The sequence below is a fragment of the Lissotriton vulgaris genome, chromosome 7, assembly GCF_964263255.1.
Source record: "Lissotriton vulgaris chromosome 7, aLisVul1.2, whole genome shotgun sequence".
Lineage (NCBI taxonomy): Eukaryota > Metazoa > Chordata > Amphibia > Caudata > Salamandridae > Lissotriton > Lissotriton vulgaris.
Window position 1 is genome coordinate 338,468,022 of NC_141695.1, and position 13,258 is coordinate 338,481,279.

The 13,258-nt window shown below is 44.2% G+C and overlaps 2 protein-coding genes across 2 annotated transcripts in view; one reads left to right on the plus strand and one right to left on the minus strand.

Moving 5' to 3' along the window:
* Nucleotides 1-221: 221 nt before the first annotated feature.
* Nucleotides 222-10,844, minus strand: LOC147701520 (uncharacterized). Its single transcript, XM_086929349.1, has 2 exons — nt 10,265-10,844; nt 222-1,801 (listed from the first exon to the last, which is right to left on the minus strand). Exons 1-2 carry the CDS (start codon nt 10,842-10,844, stop codon nt 222-224), a joined length of 2,160 nt encoding a protein of 719 aa, XP_086785475.1.
* Nucleotides 10,845-12,071: 1,227 nt separating this feature from the next.
* Nucleotides 12,072-13,258, plus strand: part of LOC147701521 (lutropin subunit beta-like) — a 36,083-nt gene continuing 34,896 nt past the window's right edge. Inside the window, exon 1 of the mRNA XM_086928668.1 lies at nt 12,072-12,236. Within this exon, the coding sequence (XP_086784794.1) occupies nt 12,072-12,236 (165 nt within the window). The remainder of the gene's footprint in view (nt 12,237-13,258) is intronic.

Below are 13,258 nucleotides of genomic sequence, written 5' to 3' on the forward strand. Positions count from 1 at the left end.
AGCCATGGTCTTACCCTCATCCACTCCTTCTCGTAGGGTTTCAGTAGCCCTCAGGAGAGCTGTCTCTGTGGAAAAATTAGACCTGAAACCCGTTTGAGATTTATGAAAAACATTATGGGCTTCTAGATGTTCCATAAGTTGGGTATTAGCAATTTTCTCAGCTAGCTTTGCAAGGTAAGGTAGCAAAGATATTGGGCGAAGGTTTTCCAAAATGTCTTGACTTATGTTCGGCTTTTTTTTTTAATCGGTAACACTACTGCCTGTTTCCATTCCACAGGCAAACAAGCCGTGGAGAAGGAGACTTGAAGCAGATGTCTGAAGTGAGGCTCTAGTGCAGGGAAAGCTTCAGCTAGAATTTTAGGAGGCGCAGGGTCTCGAGGAGATCCTGATTTGATGTTCTTGCACATTTTAGCCAAAGCTTCAAAGGGAGGAACTTCGAATGAGCCTAGGCACTCTGGAGTGTTTATGAGATTATCATTTTCAATAAATTCAGTAGCCGACTTTATATTATTGGAAAAGCTGGCATAGATTTTAGTGATCTTTCCTGAAAAATACTGGGCAATTTTATCACAGGTTTCCACAGAATCGTTTTGGGAGGAAGGAGTCGCGTCCACTATGGAGATTTCTTTGTATATTTGATACAGTTCCTTAGAGGAGTTTTCTGCTTCCATAATGCGGGTATGATAATGAGCTGCCTTAGACAAGCGTATAGTTTTGTTGTATACTCTTTGCGCTATTTTGTACTGGGTTTTAATTTCTGGGCAAAATTTCTGGCGCCATGCTCTTTCAAGCTTTTTACATGCCGTCTTCATGGTTTGCAGTTCTTGACTGAACCAGGGAGCAGCTTTTTTAGTTCTCCTGGCATTGGTCGTGGTGCGAATAGGGGCAGTGATATCAAGGGCCTTGGTGACGAAGTTTTGTATGTGCTTATTAACTGTCTCGCAATCATCCCCTTTAGGAGGGCCTTCATCCTGGACAATTTTAGTGAAAGATTCTATTGAGAAGTTCTTCCATTTTCTGCGTTTATAACGTAGAGATTGATGTCGATAATGCTCGGTTCTGTCTAGTTGAATTGTTATGGGGATGATGTAATGATCCGACCAAGGTATGGGTTGAGGATCTGAGGTATGGACTCCCTTCCAGTTGCCAAAAACGGGGTCTAATAAATGTCCTAATTGATGTGACGGTTCCTTATTCTTTAATTCGAGCTGTACCGAGAGTAGCTCAGCTTGAATATCAGTTGCGTCAGTATCTAAGGGGTCTTCAAAATGGGCATTGAGATCTCCTAGCACTAATAAATGAGATTTCCTTAGTGCTAAGTGAGTTATGGCTTCCATCAGGGTGGAAGTGAAGTCAAATAGCCTACCAGGTGGTCGATATATCAGAATGCCCGATATAGAGTGATTGGGACCGGTATTAATCGTGAAAGAGCCAGCTTCACTATGGTCAACCTGTATGGGAGATAAGGAACATACTAGAGGGGCTTTCGTAGCGATGGCGATGCCACCCCCTCTGCCGTCTTTCCTATCCAGTCTGGAGAGGGAGTATCCAGGGGGAAGGGCCTGAATAATGTCAGGGTCTGAATAGTCATCCAGCCAAGTTTCCGTCAGGAATAAGATGTTAAGGTTCTGGTCCTCAAGTAAGTGGAAGATTTCTATGCAGTGCTTGCGTAAGGATCTACAGTTAAGTAAGGCTGCTTTGATGGTGTGACCCGTGCTAGTGGCTGGGACATGACTGATGGGAACAAAAGTACACAAAGTGCATTTATTTAACGACAGGGCATGCAAGGAGTGTTTGCAAGCTGCAAGCGTGTCAGGTTGGAGGGCAAGCAATTCCTGTCTGCCATACCTTATAGTGGTTGTAGTAGGAGTGCCAGGGTTTGTGGCCCCGCGCCCAGTCCGGCCGCGGACGGGCGCAGACGGGCTTGACTTTGGCTCGACTGCGGCACGCTTCCGGCGCGCCCGCTGCACGCGTCCACTGCGCGGTCGCTGCCCAAAGCACATTTATAGTGTTGAGAGGGGTCGCTAGAGCGCTGACCTGTGCTCCCTGAGCCCGGAAGTGTAAGGCTCCTCCTCGCCCTCCGCATCAAACGCCCATGATTGGACGCGGCGGACCGGGGCGGGAGTGGGAGAAAAACTGAGCAGCTGAGGTGAATACCAGTGATTAAAGTAAGTGTACCCGCTAACCCACACTGAACGTTTTAAAAAATAGCCTCTAATCGCTACATAAAAACATTCGCTATAACAACAGCGCGAGCAGTGCAGTGAAATACGGTTTTTTAAAAGCGCTAAGTGAATGGAGGCTGCCTCTGCCACCGGCAACACTCTTCTCCACAGCGCGTTACAGTCCCAGCTGACCTTAAATAAACTTCAGCCTTCAGCATCGCTAGAGCGCTGACCTGTGCTCCCTGAGCCCGGAAGTGTAAGGCTCCTCCTCGCCCTCCGCATCAAACGCCCATGATTGGACGCGGCGGACCGGGGCGGGAGTGGGAGAAAAACTGAGCAGCTGAGGTGAATACCAGTGATTAAAGTAAGTGTACCCGCTAACCCACACTGAACGTTTTAAAAAATAGCCTCTAATCGCTACATAAAAACATTCGCTATAACAACAGCGCGAGCAGTGCAGTGAAATACGGTTTTTTAAAACCGCTAAGTGAATGGAGGCTGCCTCTGCCACCGGCAACACTCTTCTCCAGGAAGCATTTATGATAGCGTTGATGTTAGGATTAACTACCTCAATTAAATGAGGTAGTTAATCCTACTCTATTCTACTCTATTCCATTGCACACCACTCCACCCCACTCCATGCCCGCCACTCTAATCTACACAATGACACTCTTCTCTACGCCACTCCACGCCATTATACACCACCCCATACCACGCTACTCTACAGCACACCATGCCACTTCTCTCTAGGCCACTCCATTCCACTACTCCACTCCAGCCTATGCCACACCACTCCACCCTACGGCATTCCACTCTACTCCACACTACTCCACTCTTCTCTATGTCACTCTCTATGCCATTCTGCTCTATGCGGGGCCACTAGCTTTTACCATGTAGAACAGCAGCCATGGTGCTGTATCACGTGGCTAAAAGACATTGGCAAAGCCAATACTCACACAAAAGTGCGACCTGTTAGCTTTGCCAATTCTTATTTTAGGAGTTCATATTGTCATTAGTCGGTGCCCATGCCTGTGGAGGCTTTTTCAAAAGTTTAACAAAGACAAGTGGTTGGTTTTAGGTAGCACTGACAAGCCTCTGAGTAAAGTCTTTCCGCCCGAAAACACCACCTTCACCTTTGTCAACGAGTAATCTATATGTGGAACTGCACCCACACCTATCCCCAGGGCACAGGTGAAACTAGTGGCAAACAGCTGCTTCTTGCATTCGAAGGTCTCAATGAAAAGCCTTCAACTGGCCCCTAAAGAGCCTCAAGTGGCAGTACAGTCTGCCATTATCTCTAGAGCTGGTCACTTCATGTCAATATCATCAAGACATAATACGGTCTTAAGAAGAGAATATGGACTTGTATGCATGCTGCGCTCGGCCTTCGATAACTTTGTTGGATCGGTGTATCAACAAATTAAATGCAACAATAAATTAGATGTAACGTGTGTGTAGAGCTCTACAGACTTTCAATGCAGTAGTCCTTCCTTTCATTACTGACCAAGGACTTGCTACAATAATTCGTAACCAAATGTAAAACAAAACATATAGCACTGTTTTATAGCGCAGCAGTGCTAACTTCACTGGCGTTAATCCTTACCTAACCAAGTAACCTCAGTAGGCTCCAACCGCCCACATGCTCGCTAGAGCTTGACTTCCATGCTCATCTGCGCATGCCCAAGACCTGAGTGGCAAAACTGGCAGCCCAAAGGGTGGGATAACAAATCTTGAATCTGAATGCCAATCCTGAACAACTGTGTGGCACTGTGTACAACAGGATGGCCTGCAATATCTGTAGATACAGCAGGGAAAGAGGTCATAACATAGCATAAAATAATATCCCAATGAATAGGTAGATCATGGTGAGCAGCAATGCAAGCTCCCGCCACAGAGATCACCTGTTCAGATGGGGTTTCTAAGTTCACGCTTCTTCGCGGATCCGCTGCTGGCGTTGCTTGGCTATTCCAAACCACTGCAAAAAAGCATTAGACGTTTAGTAGACCTGGGGTAACTATTAGCCGAGCGTGTAGTGGCGATGCATTGGGCTAGAGGTCCTCCCCCCACCATTGCGCAATGGTCCCATGATATGTTATATTGCAACGCAAACCAAATTGTACAGCGAACTGCTTCCTCCCCGGAACCGCCCTAAGAATATTTGGATCCTATATCAAGAATACTTGGATAATAAGACCTAGTTGGTTTTTGTTCTCTTCCCCCTTTTCCTGTGTGTGTCTGAGGTCATGAGCTGTTGGCTATCCTAGTGGGCATAGTTAATGGGTTACGGCTTGGGGTATTGAAATAGAGGGCAGTCATGGTGGCTCCCTTGGCGGGCCAGCCCACTCTCATTGTTCCCCCAAAATGTGTTCACTGTACTCAATGATGATGGTGATTGTATCCCAGTATTGATCATCACTTTTTATTGTTAAACCCATCAAAACTATACACTCTGCACGGAAGATCTTTGGATCATGTATCATGTATGTATACTGGGATTGTTTTGTTTTTTTCCTTTATTCTACATCGAGATTTTTTGTAATGCTTTATTCATTTGCAAAATGTAATTAAAAAAAAATAATAAAGTTCACGCTTCTTCCAAACCCCTCATGTATCAGAGTCAACCTAGCAAGCTGCTATGAGGCAATATATCCCCCTGCAGCTGGCTGCATACGAACTGCTGGCCAATTAGGACAGCTGTGAGAAGAAGGCAACTCTAAACGATTGAATAACAAACATTTAGAGATCTAAGGACAGCTTTTAAGCGTCCACATGAACACAAAAAGAGGCAGCTGCAACAAATACTATGGGACTTGGTTGGGTCTGCTATGAGATGCAAGGACTAAAAAAAATTGGTAACTAGTTAGATAGGGCTGCAAGGGCCTTCCCTCAGTTTTGGACACAGGAATTGGCCGTGAGCAATGGCTGGAGTAACTTTCTTCTACATACTGAGCTTAGAATCTTTCGGAAAAAGAATATTCGACTCTGGTACTCACTTAAATAACCCTTTTAAATACAGCGTTGCAAGTTGGGAAGGTCCCCAGCTCGTGGAAATCAGCAACTATAACCCTCATTTATAAAGAAGGCTCGTGCTCAGATACTGAGAATTATCGCCCAATGTCACTTCTTGAAGAAGTTGGAAAAATCTATGGGAAACTTATCCTTCAACAAGTCCAGGAGTGGGTTAAAAGTGATCGGATTCTCCAACAACCAAGTGGGCTTCAAAAAAGGAGGTGAAACTATAGACCAGGCTATGAGACTTAATTTCGCCTGGATGAAATACACAAAATGCTCAGGAAATCCACTCTTAATATGGCATTTATAGATATGAATAGGGCATTGGCCACAGTCGACAGAACTCTTCTATGGTCCATCCTGAAAGACGAGAGGATTCCAAATAACCTCCTGCGTGTCTTATAACATCTTCTTCGTGAACCTACTGCCAGGGTCAGACAGGGTCCAAAGGGAGAAGGTACACCAGTCTTCCTAATTCAACTTGGGAGTCTGCCAAGGCCTTGTATTAGCACCAACATTATTCAATCTGTACATAAAAGATGTGGCAAGGTTTCATTTAGACCTGAACCTAGATGTCCCAGTGATGGGAGGTGAGAAAGTCCCCATTCTCCTATTCCCGAATGCAGTGCTTAATTTGTGAAAAAATAGGTGCCAAGGCCCTCGTCAAGAGGACACTGCAGCTTGCACCAGCCCTATCAGTGCTGCAGATGACAGTACCAACATGACTACTAACCATTACACTCTTACAAGTGTGACAGTACTATTCCAGGCCCCCAAAGCTATACCAATGGCTTGGGTGGCAGGTATTAGTCATTGTTAATGTATATTGAATTAATAAATAGCTTTTGTTATGCTCATATATAAATTAGGCAGACAGCGCTCCCATGTGGCAGACTCTCATAAGCACTGGTGCCGACAATTAACTGCCGGTGCCGAGCCCTGGAGACCCCCGGCTGAAATTAAGCACTGCGCAGACAATGCAGTACTGCTGGCTCAACATAAGCTACATATACATCCCTTGCTGATTGGCTTTGAATGTTTTTGTGACTTTCAAAAAGTTAACATTAATGTCAACAAAAATAAATCTACAGTCCTGAACCCCAAAGCTCTCCTAAAGAGAACATTTCAGTCAGAGAAAAAGCCTTGGAGTGCATTTACGCATTTGATTACCTTGGCATTCTTTTCTACGATGAATTTTCATAGGTGAAACAAATTGGGAAGTAGGCAACAGAAATGAGCCATATCACAGGTGCCGCCTTGGGCTGCAAGAATAGTGGTGGTGGTGAGTCAATTAAATCCGTTGTGGAGGTATACAACGTGAAAGCTGTAGCGGCAACTTTGTATGAAGTAGAATCGTAGAGCTACAGAGAAGCACCCGAGCTACAAAAAAACTAGAATACTTTCCTGCAACAAATACTGCGTCTAGGCCCAGGCGCTCCGATCGAAGCACTAAGACTAGAATTGGGACAATCAGCTTTGAGTCGGTGATTCATTTCAAACCTATAGTCTACGGGGCTGGAATATGGACAAATCCCGCAGCACAAATAATTTAAAACACTTAGTGATGTCCACAAAGACTCAACAAAAATAGAATAGTTGCACCATGTTAAACATACCCTAAAAGAGATTGGCCTGACCAATTACTAGATACTTGCGCTTCTATCTAATGTGCAAATTAAGTACTGCAAACACTGGTCCCACAACCACCTGGTAAAGGGAGTTTGATGCCGCCGGATCTAGAAGGCAAACCCTCGAGCAGCTATGAGCCTTCTGGGGACCAGTTAGTACCAGAGCTAAAGAGAAGTCTGTAGTAATCAGGTCCTCAGACAGTTGATGTAGATAAATGGTTTATTGCAAGTTAGATAGATAAGGTAGTATAAACCATGAAGACCCCAACTACCACAAAGTCTCTGTATCAACCTCAGACTAGGAATTGTACTGGTTCTATCCTGTAAAAAACACATAATGGTCCACCACTGAAGCCTGGAGTACTGCCACCGTGGCTTGGGAGGCTGAGAGCCAATGACCCATTTTATGCTGCTTTGCACTAAGTTGTTGCTGTTGAGGAAGCAGTTTCTCGGCCCCTATTCTGGAAGCATTATAGAAGATCTTGCAGAGAGGCTATGATGTCGTGCCTAAGGAGGGTCTTAGAAAGTACATTTTTTCCTGTGGCATCTTTTATTATGTCTGCCTGGAAACTAACATGATAAAATCCTCCACAGTTTTTAGGTTGAGCCTGGGCAGCGATTGCGCTCCTCTGCAAGGCATGCTGTATTCAGGTATGGATTTGAAGCTCCGCCCACTAACCACCCATATGTTTTATTGGCTTGTGTCATTGTCCACTGTAAACTGTGGCTGTTCATTGGTCAAAAGGCTTAGTAGTCCCTCCTTAATACTGCCTTGTCTCACTTCGTAACCTCCCATGGCAACACCCTGCGTTACGTGTGTTGTTAACCAGTAGGTTTTAATTACAGCCTCTGAGCACTATTTTCTCAAATATAATTTTGTCCTGTCTGCTGTTGCAGGCAGGACACGCTCTTTCCAAAAGCTTTTTAAAAAAAAATGTTTATAGCACGGTTGCTGGCATGTGCAATGCAATAGGTCTTGCATTTGTGAGAGTTTAAGCTATTGGCATTGTAATGACAATGCCTTTTATTTATCCGTTTAAAAACATCACATAAATAAAAGGCACTGTCATTTACAATGCCAATAGCTCAAACTCTCGTAAATGCAAGACCTATTGCATTGCAAATGCTTGTTATTGTTATGGATTGAGGTTTTTATTCTATCATAAATAGTCAAAGTCAATTTTATTGTATAAAATTATTAAAAATCATTACAAAAATGCATATTGACCATCATAAGAAATAAAACACTTTAAAAAAAAAATTTTTTAGCAGTTAAAACGGTTTGTCAAGTGGCAAAGTAAGTGTCAACATTTCAGTTTGGAGGTATAGTTCCATGGTCAGCTTGCTGTAAGAGAGATTCGGCTTTCATCATAAATTTGACCCCCCTGCAGGCCAACATAGGACATGATCCATCTAGCCATCGAATTACGGCTTGCCTGCAAGTCCGAATGTTCAATTTGTTAAAAATGTTCTTTAAAAGACGTCTCCTCAGGTCCTTAAGTGCCGGACACACACATAGTAAGTGCGTTAGGGTTTCATTTCGGTATCCACATAGACGACAATGGGGGTTAGTATGACAATTTTTCCAGGCTGGTAGCAAGTCCTTTGAGAACTGTAGACCTAGTCGGTGTTTTATATATCTTTGTTTTAATAAACTGTTAAAGTGACTTTCTAAGTAGGTCTGTGGTTTTATCCAGGAATATGAATTAATCACAGTCCACCCGTGTCGTCTTTTTGCGATATTTATCTTGTCTTCGAGGTAGGATTCCCATTTTACCGCATTGTTTACAATTTTATCAAAGGTGGATCTATCTGGCTTCGTGTCCCAAGTTTCTTCAATTCCTATGCAATTTAGGGATTGAGACAGGTAACCTCCCCAACTGTTTGAAACTTGCTGTTTCTGCTGGGTTTCGATTTCTTTCCAGCACAGATTGTCCAATGAGTTGGCTTCCGACAAACGTATTTTATGGCAGAGTTTCACAAAGGTTCCCATACTGCGAAACTTCTGATTTAGAAGGCCAAATTCTAGACGGACCTGTGCCGGAGCCGACGAATTTGGTAGGTTTAGGACTGCCTTGTATACCTTTGTTTGTAGGCTGTTTAGCAGCCCTGCTTCTTTGCCACACCAGGTGGCCAATGCGTATGACAAGGTTGGTAAGGTTTGAGCTTTTATTACTTTCAGCAGGTGTGTATAATTTGGACAACTTAGTTTCTTTTGTAGTTGCCGGTATGCGTAGATCAAAGACTGTGTTTTTGCTTTTAGCTCGGTTTTATGTTCTTTGTTCGTCGGACCTCGCCCCAGTTTCAACCCTAAGTATTTGTATGATGTTTCCTCCTTTATTGGAGAACTATTTGCATACCATTTGAATGTTTGCTTTTTTGGGTCCACAATGCGAACAACTTTAGTTTTATCTTTATTCAGTTCCAGGCTTTCGTGCTCCAAATAAGTTGTCAAGTTGTTGATCGATCTTTGCAACCCTATCGGTGTTTGGCTCAGAACAACAATATCATCTGCATACTGCAGGAAAGGGATAGGGATTTTTGACATGTGGGGTGGATGGCATTCCCCGATCTCCATGTGGTTGACTATATCTGCCATGTACAGGTTGAATAAACTTGGGGCCAGTACGCAGCCTTGTTTTAGGCCCTGTTGAGTTCTTATTTCGGCCGTTACGCTGCTACCGTCTCCCAGTTTTACTCGAGCCCAGGTGTTGCTGTGCAGGACTATAATAGCCTCCAATAACTTCTTCGGGATACCCCATGATCTTAATTTTTCCCATAGCCGGGCTCTGTTCACTTTATCAAAGGCTGCTCGCAGGTCTATAAAGCAAGCATACAGTCTTGTTCCCCTTTTTGCAGCTTTTTCTTTCAAGAGCACCAGGGTTGTCAAGTTTGTCAGAGTACCCGTTCTTGGCCGGAAACCAGTTTGGAACATCGGTATTATGTTCGTATCTTACATCCAGTCCTGGAGGAGTGATAATAGGCATGATCCATATAGTTTTGCCTCGACATCCATTAGCGATATCAGCCTGTAATTCCCTGGCTCGTTGTGGTCACCTTGTTTAAAAATGGGGTGAATTATGCTCCCGGTCCAGGATCTTGGTGGTTTGTTCCGATTGTAGATTGCATTAAAGAGTGGAGTTAAGTATTCTGCCCAAAATTCAGGTGAATATTTAAAGATAGCATTTGGAAGCCCGTTTGGACCCGCCGCACCCTCTTTTTTCAGGCGAGTTATCTTATCTTTGAGCTGGGCTGTTGTTACTAGGGTGTCGGTCACAGCATTCGGTAGTTTTTCTGATTTGCTGAGCTGTGAGTGTTCAGGATTGTTCTCGTTTCCACTACCCATCGATTGCTTTAGCTTGTCTCCTAGTGCATTATCTCGTTTTCCTATCAAGTTTCCTGCATGTTCGCTGTTTCTAATGCATACTTTGCACTCCAATTTACAGTATCTTTTCTTACCTCCCGACCTGTCGCTGAACATCTTTTCGACATGCTGGGTCCATATACTTTCTCCGATACCTGCCTCCTGTTTTAGGGTGTTCCCCCTTGTCAGTTTGTTGATAATACCCCAAAATGATCTGGCATTTTTGTGTTTGCTAGCGATTAGTAGGTTAGTCCACATTTCCTCTTGGTACAGTGTTTTTGCGCTACTCAGCATGATCTTATATTTCTTCCGCATAGCTTTCAATTCCGATTTGTTTGTTTTTTTACCATTTTTTATCAATCGTGCCTGCTTGCGGACTTCTCGTGCAATTTTTCTTTTTTCTTCCCTCAGGGTAGTTGTGTACCAAGGCTTTTTGCCAGTTTTAAATCTTATGGAATTTTGATCTTTTCGTGGTGGGTTTCTTGTTACTGCTTCACATAGATGTTCCCAAGTTTTTACCAGGTTTTCTTTTACTTCCGGTGTTAAACTAAGCAGTTTGTTTTTGAGTTTATCCATTATTGGTTTTAAATCCTTTCCTCTCCATTTTAGTTTACGTAGGTTGAATTTTTCAGTATACTGGATGACGGTGTTTTGTTTTTCCGTCTTAGTAACCATTATTAACATTTTGGTAATTAGAGGGAAGTGGTCGCTTTCCACACGTTGCTCCACTGAAAATGCACTCACCGTTGATAACAAGTTGTTACTCAGTATTGTGAAGTCTATTGATGACTTTCGGTTACCGCTTAAGAATAGTCTGTTTTAAAGGGATAATTTATTTTTGTGTGGCTTATTAGCTAAAAGAATGGAGCACTGGGCTAAACACTGGCTCTTGTGGCACCGTCAGCAAGTGCTGTGCCCTAGGTCTGATTGTTGCAAAGAGAAACATTGCACAAATGTGGGGTGCCACCCATCCACCAAGGGTAAATGCCTGGAAGAGGGACATGGACTGGAGCATGTTGACGGAAAAAACAGTATATGTAGCGTAGGGATGCTCTAAAAAGTGGGCATTGATTCGGAGCAACTGGAATGCTTACCAAGGTAATATTTGTAACCCCCCCACGTACTTCCCACTTTGACGATACACCATCAGGGGCGGCTCTAGGCTCATGGCGGCCCTGGGCAGGGAGCCTAGGTAGGGTGCACCGGAAGAGGGTGTCCGGGCGGGGCGGAATGCGGAGGCCAGTGAAGAGGGGGGTCAAGGTTTTTGGAAGTTGAACAGAACCGGAGGCCGCCAAATCCCTGCCAGGGGCCGCCACGCAAATATGTATCCATCCTCAGAGGATTATTATATTAAGGATATATATTGGCGTGGTGGCCCCTGGGGTTTGGTGGCCCTTTGCAGGTGCACAGCTTGCACATGCCTAAGGCCCCCCCTGCCACCATCACCGTGAACAATGTATTCCCTGATGTACGTCTACTGTATACGTGTTGTAAATGTGATATTTAATGTACTCCTGATATACTACCTCTTTAATTGCGGACTGTTTATCGATTCAATGTCTTTAATAAAAATAATTATACCATTTTTAAAAAACAAGTGCTGTGCCCAGGTGTGCACAGATTCACACAAGTTATAAGAATGAAGATCCTGACCGGCCTTCACCTTACAAGCCAGAAACTCAATGCATTTAACTTTTTAGATGAATATTGAAGCTGTCATTTAAATCATTATATGAGGCAATCTTCACTGTAAATTTTTTAGAATGTATTTGAATCCAACCTTGCATTTATTAGTATCTCCTATTGTAGTACACTGACGTGGTATGTATGTATTGTGATATTATATCTGACTATACAAAGCCTTTATATACATATATATATTCATATCTATATACCCACAGAATGCCACCGACACTGGCCCTGCTGCTCCTGGCTCTGTCCTTGTCCGCCGCACAGGGCAGCGGTCTATGCCATCTGACCAACGCCACCATCTCGGCCGAGAAGGATGACTGCCCCCTCTGCATCACCTTTACTACCTCCATCTGCAGCGGCTATTGCCACACCAAGGTACGGTCTATCTTTATTCGGCTCTTTATGTAGTGTGGTTTTGTGAAGCGCCAACTGGGTATCAGAGTGCTGTGCAAAAGAACAACCAGGAGGGACAGAAGATGATAGTGCTTCCACAAAAAGACATCAAACAAAGAACAGGGGTGAAAATAGTCCCTAAGTATAGTCAATATACTCCACACTGGCACAACAAGCAAGGCAGTGTTGTGCGTTCACGCGGGGACGTGAAGGTACATTTTCAAAGGCCATATATACAGGTTTGGACATAAGGAGATTTTATACAAGAGACTAAAACTATGCGACAGTCCAAGCCAACAATAAACCAAGCAAGAGTAAAAGGCAGTAGTAAGGGCATGGTCCAGGGCTGGCTTTAAGGCAGTGTGCCAGGTGCGGCCGCACTGGCCCCTGACTATCGGGTGGGACGCTGTGTTTATCAATAATGTCTGATTGGAGAGATGAGGGGCACTTTTGCCTGGTGGTATTGAGAAAATCCGAGGAGGTGGTCATGAATGGGGGGAGGTGGCACCAAAAATGATTGTCGCACCAGGTGCCACCAGCACTAAAGCTGGCAATGGCATGGTTCCTAAGCATCATATGGTGGTCAGACTGGTAAACTCAGGGCACACGTATGAAGTCAGGCAGAATCACAACTATGGGAGCCAGGTTCACCGTAGAATGAGTGGCTCCCATGTCATATGAGCAGTTCAATTGAGGAGAGAGGTAGAGCGTCCCTTACTTAAACCATGCTTCATGGTCCATAGAAGACACCCTGAATGAGCGAACTCATCCTGACCCAGGAAATAAACAAGCAACATTCTTATCCATTTTGTGTAGCCCCAAAAAACCCGTGCTGGCCAACCAAGTCTGAATGCTTAAAGCAGGGGCCAAGTCCCAGAAAAATAAGTGGGAGATTAGTTAGCATAGGCAATGTGCACTGATGTCACTTCCTGATTGGAATGTCTCTAGCAGCCTTAGCACCCCTATCTTTCTAGGCAGAGGCGAGGTAAAATCTTAGCAATGTG